Source organism: Poecilia reticulata, chromosome 4, assembly GCF_904066995.2.
Source record: "Poecilia reticulata chromosome 4, P_reticulata-male-v2, whole genome shotgun sequence".
Classification (NCBI taxonomy): Eukaryota; Metazoa; Chordata; class Actinopteri; order Cyprinodontiformes; family Poeciliidae; genus Poecilia; species Poecilia reticulata.
This window is the reverse complement of record NC_088833.1, coordinates 25,106,916-25,119,500: the sequence shown is the minus strand read 5'-3', so window position 1 is coordinate 25,119,500 and position 12,585 is coordinate 25,106,916. Positions and strand designations below refer to the sequence as shown.

At 41.8% G+C, this 12,585-nt stretch overlaps 1 protein-coding gene across 2 annotated transcripts in view; it reads right to left on the bottom strand.

Moving 5' to 3' along the window:
- Positions 1 to 298: 298 nt before the first annotated feature.
- impact (impact RWD domain protein) overlaps positions 299 to 12,585 on the bottom strand; it is a 28,210-nt gene continuing 15,923 nt past the window's right edge. For both annotated transcript variants that reach the window (XM_008407417.3, XM_008407418.2), the window contains 3 exons: positions 11,869 to 11,959; positions 5,408 to 5,542; positions 299 to 1,437 (listed from right to left, as the gene is read on the bottom strand). In XM_008407417.3, the coding sequence (XP_008405639.1) occupies positions 1,378 to 1,437; positions 5,408 to 5,542; positions 11,869 to 11,959 (286 nt within the window). In that variant the 3' untranslated portion in view covers positions 299 to 1,377. The remainder of the gene's footprint in view (positions 1,438 to 5,407; positions 5,543 to 11,868; positions 11,960 to 12,585) is intronic.

The following is a 12,585-nucleotide window of genomic DNA, read 5'->3' as shown; positions in this document are numbered from 1 at the left end:
ATGGGGAAATTGGGCATATGAATAATATGTGTGTGCGTGTGTGTGTGTGTAGGCTTGTGCGCGCGTGTGTGTGTGTGAGAGAGAGAGAGAGTGAGAGGGCATTTGTGGGGGTGACGCTTCATTTTGTTGAGCACTGATGTGTATCGGCACATTTCTGTGAAACTCTGGACAAACTGGGCGTGAAATTTTAGTTCGGCTTCCGATTTGGATGGAAGAGAAGAACTCTGAAGTTGAACTTTTGGAGAAAAAACTTTTCTTCTTCACCCCCTCCCCCCTCAACAAAACCCCCAGCAGTCTGTTGTTGTCATGGATTCTTTTTAATTAAATACGTCCAGCTGTAAACACGTCATCGAAGACTTCTTATAGGTAAACAAATATATATTTCAGACTCGGAGGATTCAGCGTCGTAGAGAAGTGGGATTTGGTTTTTCTGACATGTTAAAACCAGAAACTTCAGGGGTTTTTTAGGGGCATTGAAAGTAAAATTAAGTGGTGCATAACTGAAAATCTGAAAAGTGTGGAGTAAGTTTGTATTCATCATCTTTTTACCCCGAAGCCCTTAAATAATTTGTAGAATTACAGAAATTAGTCTCAGCAAAAATCAGAACCATATACAGAACCAATATAAACTTGTTCTTGATAGTTTTTGGAAGCCACACAGGAAACGTAGTCTATCAGTGTAAATAGATACGGTACAGTAAGATAGATGTATGAAACTTAAGAGTCTCCACTGGTGAAAATACAACAGAACATTTTTTTGGTCATTCTTGCCCGATGTGCGCTGGTCTAAGTTGGAACAGGACAAACCAAAAGCAAGAAGGTGGCAGAAAATACTCTACATCCCTCTTAGCAACCGGTGAAACACGGTGTTGGCAGTATCATGCTGTTTGGCTGCTTTTCTGTTGAAAGCAGACGAGAGGCAATACGGGGATTATGCACCACTTTGTGTTGGACTAACATATAAATCTCCAGTCAAAATCACTGAAGTTTGTGGTTTTAAACAGTTCAAAAGTATTTAAAGTGTAACTTTTCCCCATTGTGAAAGCACAACTCTGGCAAGTTATGACAAATCCCACAAAAGGGGGCGGAGCCAATAGAAACGGCCAGAAGTGGAGAAGGACAAAGAAACAAGAAGACAGAACCCTAAATGACATATTTAGACACTTTCTTTCTCAGCAAAAATAAAAATCAATCTGGAGGTTGGTTACACTTTAAATATTTTTCGCAAGGCACTTTTAATAAATTATATATAAATTTAAAAAAATACAATTAACGAGATAAGTAAACGAATTGAACTTCCCGACAACACAAAGTCACCTCAATGGGAGGCTTCTCGTTTATTTAAGAAGCAAAGCGAATCCGTGTTTCCTCCGAACTTCACTTCGTCTTCTTGCTTTTCGGTCTCTTGGTCTTTGCTCCTGACTTGCAGGCCTCATCCTGTGAATCAAAGAGGACGGAATTAGAGAACGAGCAGACTAATGATTATTTTGCCTTGGTGCTCCATTTAACTGTGCCAGAGCTTTTTTCCTCTCACAAAATATTTGAGTGCCGCTTTTGTGGCTCGTGACAGACTCTCTAGCCCAAACTCCCGCTGCGTGTGCAAATGTGCAAATTACAATGCGGTGATTGACGTGCACCACACTGCTCTAATGCATTCTAATAATTGCATCAAACTAAACATTGCATTCCTAAGTCCTCTTATCAAACATCCCTCGCCTCGCCCGCAACGCTTCCCGGGTCGTAGGCCGCCACGGCTCCGTCGCATACGGCGGGGAGGCGAACGTTTCCCAAAAAATGTCAAATTCCTGAACGGTCATCCATACAAAGCCCTTTGCAATAGTTTCAATAGCCTTTTTTATTTTTTTGCACTCCTAAGGTGATTTAACGCAGGTTTTCCTGAGTTTTGGCAAACCGTTTATAAAGTGACTCATTTCCTGCAACATAACTGGCAGAAATCTTTTGCTCTTCAGGTGTAAAAATGGCCATCCAGCTTGTTTTCTCCAAGGGTTTTTTTTTTTTTTTTGGCTTCCTAGTTCCCAGTTCAGGTGCCAGGAGATTTCATCCAATTTCGGCATCAACTCTGGCAGAGCTCTTCGACAAGAGTGGGAGTACAAAAAAAGATGCCGTTAATAAGGTTTCAATCAGTAGCATCGCCTTGGAAATGAAACCGGCTGCAGCGTCAGGGTTAATTTTATGTTCTGTTTCTTTTCTTGAATAAATTCTTTGCCAAGATTCTTGGCTAGCCAATTTAAAAAATATAATTTTTATCAGTCTCACCCTGTTCCTAATTGGACCTCTGCGACAACGCTGGCCCACAGTGAGAAATCCCCTCACTCTGGGGACGTCGGGATCGCCAATGGGTCAAAAACAAACAAACAAAAAGAAGAAAAACACATGTTTGTATTCTGACAGGAGCGTTAGCTGCCTTGTGTTTCGCTATTCCATGTCTCCTCTTTGTGTGGGCAAGCCGTTTGAATCGCAAGCCTATCAGAAATGCCCGCAGATTAAAAATAACACGAATTATCCCCAAAGAGGCTTCGCCGTTGCAATCTGTGCAGCCATTAGGCCGCGGCTCTCCACACCGACCCAAAACACTGGAATGAAACGCGTTCGAGACAATCACATTTCCCTCATGATAATTTGCGACCACTTAAATAATCAAGGGAACATTTTCCCCCCGTTTGCCACCGTCGAATTGTGATGTGTCGTTAATTAATGACCAGGCGCATGAAAAGAGAGCAAAACACGTCCAAACGGACCTCATGTCGGATGCCGTGATGTTGCGCTTTTGTCATTATAGTCAGGGATTCATCACTTCGGCAATAAAAATATCACATTTCCCCCCATTTTTGTCAACTTACAGCCACATGAAGCAGCTGAGAATGTAGTAGAATTAAAACTTTTCATCGTTTATAAAAAAATCTATTGCAAATAAAACCTTGAAAGGTGTTTTGTGCTTGGTATCAATTGTTTCCAGAAGGTACGTAATTTAATCCAGGTGTTTTACGAAAGTCTCAGAGGTTTGTTACAGAACAAACGGCCTTATAAAGACCAAAGAATGCACCAGATATTTAGGAATAATTATTTTGATGTTTAAAGAAGAATTAAGTTATAAAACAAGCTTTGAACATTCTGATCAGTTTAAAAAATAAAATAAAATAATGAACGTGTTGCGAAAGGTTGGAGTGTGAGGTGAAATTTCTCCTTCGGAGCGGAACGTCTTGATACATACGCCCAGAGCGACAGCAGAACGGTACGAATCGATGACTGGCCACGTGTTAAAACGGCTCAGTCAAAGTCCACACATGCAAGCACCGTATTTTCCGCACTATAAAGCGCACCTTAAATGAATGGCCTATTTTAAAACTTTTTTTCATATATAAGGCCACCGCATTGATAGACGCTTCAGTTTGGGTTGCCAATTTGTTTCGTACTCTATTATTACACATCCACATTTGTAAAGAAGTACTTTATATAGTAGTCTGCCCCAGTCATTGTTTCACTCACGGTGTTGGTGTTGCGATATTGTGCCCAGCTGCTTTCTGGGTAACACAGACCAACCGACACACTGCCGCCGCAGTCTCTGTCTCTCTTCCCCCGCCCCCCGCCTACTTGAGAATTAAAGGGAAAACTATGAAAATTGATGGATGTCCATGCAAGCTGACTGAGGTTGAGCTATTCTGTAAAGGAATACAACTTGGTCTTAGTTTCTAGATGTCAAAGACTGGAACACATGAACTCAAAAAATAACATAAATAAAAATAAAAAAACTAAAAAATCCTACTATGGTTTTGAATCGAGAGATTAGGAGGTGCATATTCACATGTAAAAAATTAAATAAATAAAAAAGTTAAAAATCATAATTTTCCTTCTGTGTTGATACAAGGCATATAAAAATAAGCTTTCCAAATAATAGGAAAATTAAAAAATGGTTGTGAATACTTTAAGGTACTGAAAAATAAATGCAATAAGTACTAATCTGGTGTTGGTTCTATCTGATAAACACTTGATGCTTCCCTTTCTACTATCAACCTCATCAGAAACACTGTTTTGTATTTTGGGAAAATACGTTTACTTTTTGTTTTTACTACAGGAAACCCTGAGACGTCTGCCAGTCGTGGTGGAACATATTTTTGATTATTAGTTAGTCGGCCATTTTATGAATGAAAACATTCACCAGAAAAGATCAACACAGGGAAGCATCAGGCAGGGAAGTTGTAATTAGTGCTAGAGCTATTATTAATCTGTTGTAGCTGGCGTTCTGAAATGTTAACGGCGAAAAGGGAAAAAAAAAAAAAGTCTCCGTCTCATTGGGCCCTCATTGACTCTGCCATTGTTAAACAGCTAAAGCTGTCTTTTATCGAAATATGCATCAGGATAATTGAACTGCCTCTCTGACCTCCTCAAATAGGTTCAGACAGACTTTTGATGGGCCGGCAGGAGTTTCATTTAGGAAGAACAATTAGTTGAAATCTCCTGTGAGTTGAAATCTCCGCGCAGAGCCAGCCAGTGTGAATCAGTTGTCACAGAGTCTGGGTCCGAAGTCCGATGGGGATGAAACGTTTGGCTGAAACCAAGCACTCGTTTGCAAAAGGAGCTAATGAGGTTCTGGAGAAAGAGGATTTCAGAGCAGCTTAGTGGAACTTTTCACGGTCCGACTCGCAGCAGCTGCTCTACCTTGTAATGTTGAGGTAAAAAGCAGAGAGAAAACTCAACAATGCTTTTAAACAAATTGATCTGATAGCATCTGACTGTCGCAATCACACCAGCCCAGTTTGGTCCAGTTTGTTTGGGGAAGTGTGAACGCGCAATCGAGCTCTGATGCGGAAGAAAAAGAGACAAAAGTTGGTCTCAGTTTGGCTGAAGTGAACTAAAAATCCAGAATCCTTAAATTTGAAGATCTGGTGGAATTTAACATTGCTCAAGTTACATTTTAGACATCAAATAAAGTGTTACCAGAGATCATACAAAACATGTTTTCAGAAAAGGAGGAGCATATAATATGGGTGAGGGTTAGCACTAATGTGTAAATGTAAATTGAGGCTAACACATATGAGTGTGTGGGAATGGATGTATATATTTAGACATATGTAAATCCAGATAAAATGGAAAATTAATTAACCTTTGTTAATTTTTATTTGATTTAATAACCAGGGTCCATCTGAAAATATGGTGTACGTCTATGGGGTGGAGTTGTTTCTCACTTGTTTCTACTCTTTTTCGAGCATGTTAGGATTATTGTGGTACAAAAATAAGTGTCTTTTGAAATTGCTTGTTCATATGTTTGTTATTTTATACTTCTATCATGTTCAAAATAAATAAATAAATAAACAAACTCCGGTGCGGTTGGAATGCAGAGAACGCTTCAAAAGCAGGAAGTGAACTATATTCCCCTCCAGTGTCTCACCGTGGAGGCGACGTATCCCTCGTCCATCAGGATGTTTCTGGCGCAGTTGTTGATGTGCTTGAAGCGGTCAGGCCCTAATAAAATGCCTCCGTACCACCGAGACACGACCACCATGACATCCCGCACGTCCAGAATCTGCAGCGAGACAAACACGAGAGGCGAAGTGACTGCAAATTCCAGATAAACCGTCATGTCACCTCTCCATGGCAGCTGAATATTTCACACCAGATGTGTTATAGTGGATAGATTGGAATGAAATGTTTCAGTCGTGGCTGCCAATCTAAAGTCGGGGGTCTGACAATCAGAGCCGACGGGATTGAAAATGTTAAATATTGTCATGATTCTGAGTTCTGCTTACGGTCCGAGGAGAACTGTTTACTTTATAACAATGTAAACCAAAAATGTTACCAACCTCAGAGCTCAAGTTGATGTAATTATCAATAATTTTAACCAATAATTCATTATCAACTAAATTATTAATACAACGGTTGGAAAAACAGAGGAAAGAACCCGTCTCGTCGAGAAACGAAGAGTTCGCCACAAGTCTCCGTAGATGCATTAAGAGGCTTCTTGCGTCTCTATGGGAACGCAGAAATGCGGCATACGCAAACCGTTTTTCTGGACGTTCTCCAGTGAACACTTTGAAGATTTTGAAATAAATCTTCTTCCTGTCCAGCAGGTCAGAAGGAAATTGTTCAGAGTACTCGTGTCTCTGTTGGACTCCGACGACAAAGGCTTTGGGATTCAGGTCTTGCTCTGGTAGTGAAGAGCAGTTTTTATCTCATCAGCTCTGAGTTGTTTGATTGTGGTACAAGGAACACCCGGCGATGCAGTTCGGATAATCCTTGATGAATCCAAAAATGAAATGCAACAATAGCAGGTTTGAAACGAAAAGCTCACAGTTTTCATTGTATTCTTCCTCTTGTAGTTGATCTGATTCGCTGTTATCTTCAACAACCAATTGACTCAGAACATTTTTTATTTTTTTAACCAGTACCATGTTGAAATACTGCTGTAAGACGATGCTGCCATCAGGGAACTCTGCTGACAAAATGGTTCGCAACAATTCGCCCTCTCAGGGACAAAAAGGTACATTTTCCAAAGATAAAAAAAGGGGGGAACATTTCGCTCTGAGCCGCAACGCAAACAAAAAGTGCAATGTGTGACTCAAGGGGGATCCATTCACATCTGGCTGAAAGCACGCCCGCCTGAATCAGATCCATCTTTATTCATCGCCGAACACGTCCACATTCACTTGGCACAAATCTAAAGGAGGAAACGGGTGGCGGCGCTCGAAAGGGAGCGATGAGATTGGAGAAAACAAGCTCGAAAGAAGAGAGCTCTTCTAGTAAATGCCTCAGTACCTCGAGAGTGCCGCAAGTAGAACATTAACCAGCGTGTCGTGAAAGATGGAATGGAAGACCTGATGCTATCAGGCCGTTACAGCAGAAAGGTCAGAGCCTGATACAGACGAGATAAGTCCCTGTTATTTTCTGGTTTTATTTGTGCTTGTGTTAGAAAAAAATGCTGTGGAGTGTAAAGAAATGATAGCAAAAAAAAAAAAAGATCAGAGATGTCGGGCACTGGTTTGCAAGTGGCTGTTTTATAATGAATCAATTCCCCTAGCGGTAGCTTTTCTCCTTTTTATCCACCAAGGAACCAGAAACGATCATATTTGGGCAAAAGGGCCAATCTTTGTAACGTTGCAACAATAACTGCACATTGAGCGCAAAAGTGATCAGCATATTAATCACTGAGGCTCTAAAGACAGATGAGAAGAATGAAATGAATTTGCATTTTAAAGACAGAAAAAGATGCCGCTTGAACACACGTCCATTTTGTTCATAGTTAATGTATGCTTATGAATATTTCCGTTTCTCTCTTAAAGTGACGGTATTATATATTTTCCATTTTATAGCGCAATCAGTAGCTATAAAAAATACTCTCTATGACTTAAAAGAAATTTGACTTTGCAATTTGATACCTTGAAATTGGGCCTCTGTCTCTTTAAGGAGCTCCTGTTCTATCAGACACTTCGTCTCTCATCACAGCGATATTCGCCCAATAAGCCGTTTCCAACGATTGTCAGATGTGTTGGACTGGGAAAATGAGCTCATCAGACGCGTAGTTCCACCATAAAGGTGTTTGCTAATTGCTGCCGCTAGTCTGAAGGAGCTCAGTGGAGGAGTCTCTCATTTAAGCCATTAGAGAGTGAGCTTCTACACTTTGTATAGTTATGTATTTATTTATTTTTAGCTGATTTATATGCATGTCTCTTCTTGCGTGCATCACTTTGAAAATGTTACACCAGGGTAATAAAACTTCCCAAATCTTGATATGACTTTAGGTTTAGGTTTCTCAACCCAATATGTGTCGGTGGCCACCACCAGGCCACCGCTTTAAAACGGTGAGATTTTGTGATTCTCAAAAAGCACAACATGACGTCTAACACGAAGCGAACACCGTGAACTCCCTCCCAAACATCCGCATTCCTCCGGAGTCCCGTCTCTGGCCTAATTCCTTCATTTTGCTTGGCCTCCCCTCCCTGCCAACCTCTAATTTCTGCTCTTTAGCAGCGAAAATGCTCCACCGTGTTTATAGCCTAATCGCTAACTCTACCTGTCGTTTATTGAGTGTTTGGCAGGAGACAGACTACAGCTGGTTTTCAGAGCTGGTGTATGATAATGAGGCACATGAGAGAGCAGCGAATGTGAGCTGAAACGCCGCACGGAAAAAAAAAATAAAAATCTGGAAGGAGACGCCGAGCTGCTGCTCCTGCAAACCTTAATAATTCATCCCCTGCATTTTCCAGGATCACATACGAGCTGCAGAGGAGAACAATGAGATCGGAACGTGCAAACGAGAGTAAAGTCATGTTCAGTTTATCCTTTCACGCCAGCTCTCCGAGCTCACTTCAGAGTACTGGATCTGCTCTAAAACATGTCTCGGTGTTTGGGAGGCGAACAGCTTGATTCATCTGAATTCAGTGCAGCAAATCGCAGACTTTGCGACGAGAAGCCGACCCGTTCATTCACAGGGATTTCCATCTGCAGCAGGACGCACACCCCCCTCTACCTCCACCCAGACGGCTGCCGTCACCTCCCGAATGAGTCTGAACTCTAGCGAGAGTCACGGACCTCATCTGGAAGAGCTCTGACACCACGCAGCACCTGCTGGTAATGAGAATGACAGAACCGCTCCGAGTCACCGCTGAGCCTGCATTACGGCGCGAACTTTTTTTTTCTTTTCTTTTTTTTTTTGGTTTTTGTCACAAACCTCGCACTGGCTTTCATTCAACGTTACAGGGAAACAAAAAGTGTGAGGACAATTGGACGTTTTTAGTGCGATGTGGGAGTGTGTGTATGTGTGTGTGTGTGTGTGAATCACGGTGCCATCTGACAGCACAGCCAAGGGACAAAACGCCTGTTTGATATCAGAAATAAAGGGATTAATAACGGAGACCAAACTGGAGTGAACAAAGTTCCTAGCCAGAGAAACTTTGCGTAATGCCTCGGCGTTGGTTTTTAAATTTGCATTCATTCAATTTCTCTGGAAGGACAAGCACAAAGCTGAGCTCAGAGCAAAATCACTTGTAATTTGCAACAAAAAAAAGAAGTCTCCGACTCTCCCTTGCTAATAGGAAAGACGTTTAATGTTACGTTTATGAGATATTACAAAAACATGAGTGTTTGACTTTATTGGGCTTCATTTGACTTCTGAATGTAGAAGAAGAGTTGCTATTCTCACACATTTCCTGAATCCATCTCGTCAAACATGCTCCTGTCGCTCATTGTATGTCAAAACTTCCTTTGGACATGAACAAAAACAAATGTAAACGTAAATACAACAATGTGGAAATCAATAAAACCGGACAGTCTTAAGCAACATGCAGGATTCATCAAATCTCAAAACTTGAAGTTGTACCCACTTCTTCTCAAAGTTTTCGGTCCTATTTGATAAAACCTGGGATGGGGGAGCAATGACACCAGACGAGGTGAGAAATGCCACGCCTGGTGAAACTTGTCAAAAGTAATAAGATATTATGGCAACACATACTTTGGGGTGAACTTCAAGGTGCTGATGGAGAGAAAAGAATATGTCAGTGAGGCTGAGTTTTTCCAGAAGTGAGGACAGGGAGGGATTCTTTGCTCTGTCAACGCTGCACAGGCTGGGAGAAGTTCAATAGATCCACGGCAATATTTGATCATATATTTTTAAAAACAGAGCTTAGTACTTATAGCAGAAACTATAAACAACCGATTGTATAAATATATGATAAACTCTAGGAGTGTTCAGTCTTCTATCCCTCTCCAAGACATTTTCCACTTGCAGTGCAACTTGAAGTAGTGCTGCTAAATAATGAAAAAACAATCTTGATTATAGTCTTTTTTAAAACATAGGAAAAATATGCTAAATTCTACAAACTTTCATTTTAAACCAACCTGTATAAAGATATATCTGCACTAACATCAGTATCGGCCAATAGTCATTTTTAAACGTATTGGTATCAGTCTGATGAATAAACCTGGGCTAATGATCACAACTGATATTTGTTTCCATCTAGTCTGCATTTCTTCCAGGAAGGGGACGATGTTAGTCATGCAGTATTCGTTTGGTCGTGCAGCAAGTTTTCATGTCGGTACACCCCCAACTCAAAGTGCAAATTTCAGGTAGTTGCATAGATTTGCTGTGTTGCAAATTGGTGCAAACATCTGATATGTGCAACTCCTGCACATCGTGTGTTTTGATCAGGATCTGTTTCTTTTTATTGCTTAGCAGCCAAAGCTGAATGACAAACTGAAGTAACTGCACAGCCCCTTTCCTAAAGAGACCTGAGGCACAACTTGGAGGTGTGTGTGCTTCAATTTTCCATGTCACATTCTCTCTTCCAGGGCACAGAGTTCAACAACATGTCAGATTTTTATTTTACTGTGCCAAAATCATTCCAACAACTTAGGCTTCTTGGAGAAATGCCACCACAGCTTAGGGCTAATGAGTTTAGCATAAGGCTTGAACTTCTTCATCGGGGCAATAAACAGACCTGCACGCCTCTTAATTTCTGCAAGGCAGTGTATGTCTGAATAAAACACCGGACATCCAATGAAAAAGAGTCAAAGAACTACAGTAAATTTAAACGCTACCGTATAGCAGTAATAACATTGTAGCTAACAGTTAGCTACTAGCTCTAGCGAAGGCTGTCATCACCATAGCAACACATATCCATCCATCCATTTTCTTTCACCCTTGTCCCTCAGTGGGGTCGGGAGGGTTGCTGGTGCCCATCTCCAGCTGGTGTTCTGGGCGAGAGGCGGGGTCACCCTGGACAGGTCGCCAGTCTGTCACAGGGCAACACAGAGATACACAGGACAAACAACCATGCACAGACACACTCCCACCTAGGGGCAATTTAGACAAACCAATTAACCTAACAGTCATGTTTTTGGACTGTGGGAGGAAGCCGGAGTAACTGGAGAAAGCCCAGGGGGAACATGCAAACTCCATGCAGAAAGACCGGGGCCGGGAATTGAACCCAGAACCTTCTTGCTGCAAGGCAACAGCTCTACCAACTGCGCCACTGTGCTGCCCCTGCAACACATATCAAGAAGTGGATATGGGTGAGGTTTATATTAAAGTAATATTTTATTTTGGTGTACATTTCACAGTTTGCTACCTTAAATAAGTGAGTGGTGTTTTTCCCGACCTAAAAAAAAACAAAAAACAAAAAAAACAGAATGTGCCAATTATCTTTAGTATTGAGGATACATCTGCATGTTTGCTTCTGAAGGGGCAGCACAGACCTGAAACTGGAGCAGCCAAATCTAATTCTGTCATTATTGCAATTATTATTCACACTCTACCTTTCCAGCTGTCACATGTTGTAACAGTAATAAACGGGCCTAATGTACTTTTGTTAGAATTAATTTATGTTAAAAGTGGATGTCCTTTTTGTAAGATAGATAGATTCTCATCTTAGAGTAGAACAAGAAGGAAAAGAAATCCAGTAGCTGTGTTAAAATCCATAACCATTCTCAACTGTTTAACATCTCATTTATGCTTCATTCTTCAGGTTTCTTGAGAGGCCTATAACTCCAAGATAAATCAAACAACCAGAAATGTTCAGCTTTATGTTGCAGCGCTCTCTGGAGAGCTGCTTACTGATAACAAACCCCGAGTAAAAGTCACAGCAGATGCCAAATTATGCAGGCTGCGAAAATTACCAGGCCAGCTCAGAACAGACACCAATTAAGCATGCAAAAGCCACAAGAAGCTGAATGTGGCCGGCAGATTTAACAATTGGAATGCGATATCAATACCGAGCGAAGAGAGAGAAAAAAAAAAAGCTTTGTGCGTCCTGCACTGGAAATAATTTCAGTCGACTCTTTTGGGAGCTTCGCATCAAAGAACGGCGGCCGCTTGGCGTGCGGCTGAACGGCAAGAGCGGACCGGACGAATGTGATAACCTGCAGCAAGTGAAGCAATCTCCCCCCCGCGGCGGTCTCGCCGTCATCCTCGCAGTCCTGCAGGAAGCTGTGCTTGTCCTCACAGTAAATCCTGCAACAGAGAGAAGGAGAAAGATACCAACGGCTTGGCATTAGGTTGGCGGACGCTGTGGTCAGAAGGTGACACCGTGACAACCGGCGGCAGCCTCTTCACAGGAGAAACTTCGCTAAGCAGTCTAAATGTCAACATCTCTTTTGCCCAGTGAGTAATGGCCACCCAGGCTGTCCGACGCTGACCTCATTAGGCCGTGCACGGATACATGCGTCAGGAGACACAAACACACACACTCTCTCTGTGCAGCCACAGTTCAGGACGTGTGAAGGGAAACTCTCATTTGCTCCAGCACTGTTTGACTTTTTAATGCAGTAGTGGTCCCTTCAGAGGAGCAGCTTATCTCATTTTCCTCTCCACTAATAAGGCAAACTGTAACACTAACTCCAGGATGAAGGGCTAATTTAAATATTAAGCTCAAGACAAATGTTCCGTACAGAATACGCTTTGGTTCAGAAGTTAATTCGGCGTGAGGAGGAGGCTCTGTGGATTCAGCGTTTCCGTGGGGAGGGATGCAAAAAGTTACGGCAGCACAAAAACACTGAAGTTAAATAAATTATGATTGATAACATCAGACAGACTGTACACAAACTATAACGAGCCCTGACGTGAGCTGACAGGTTCCT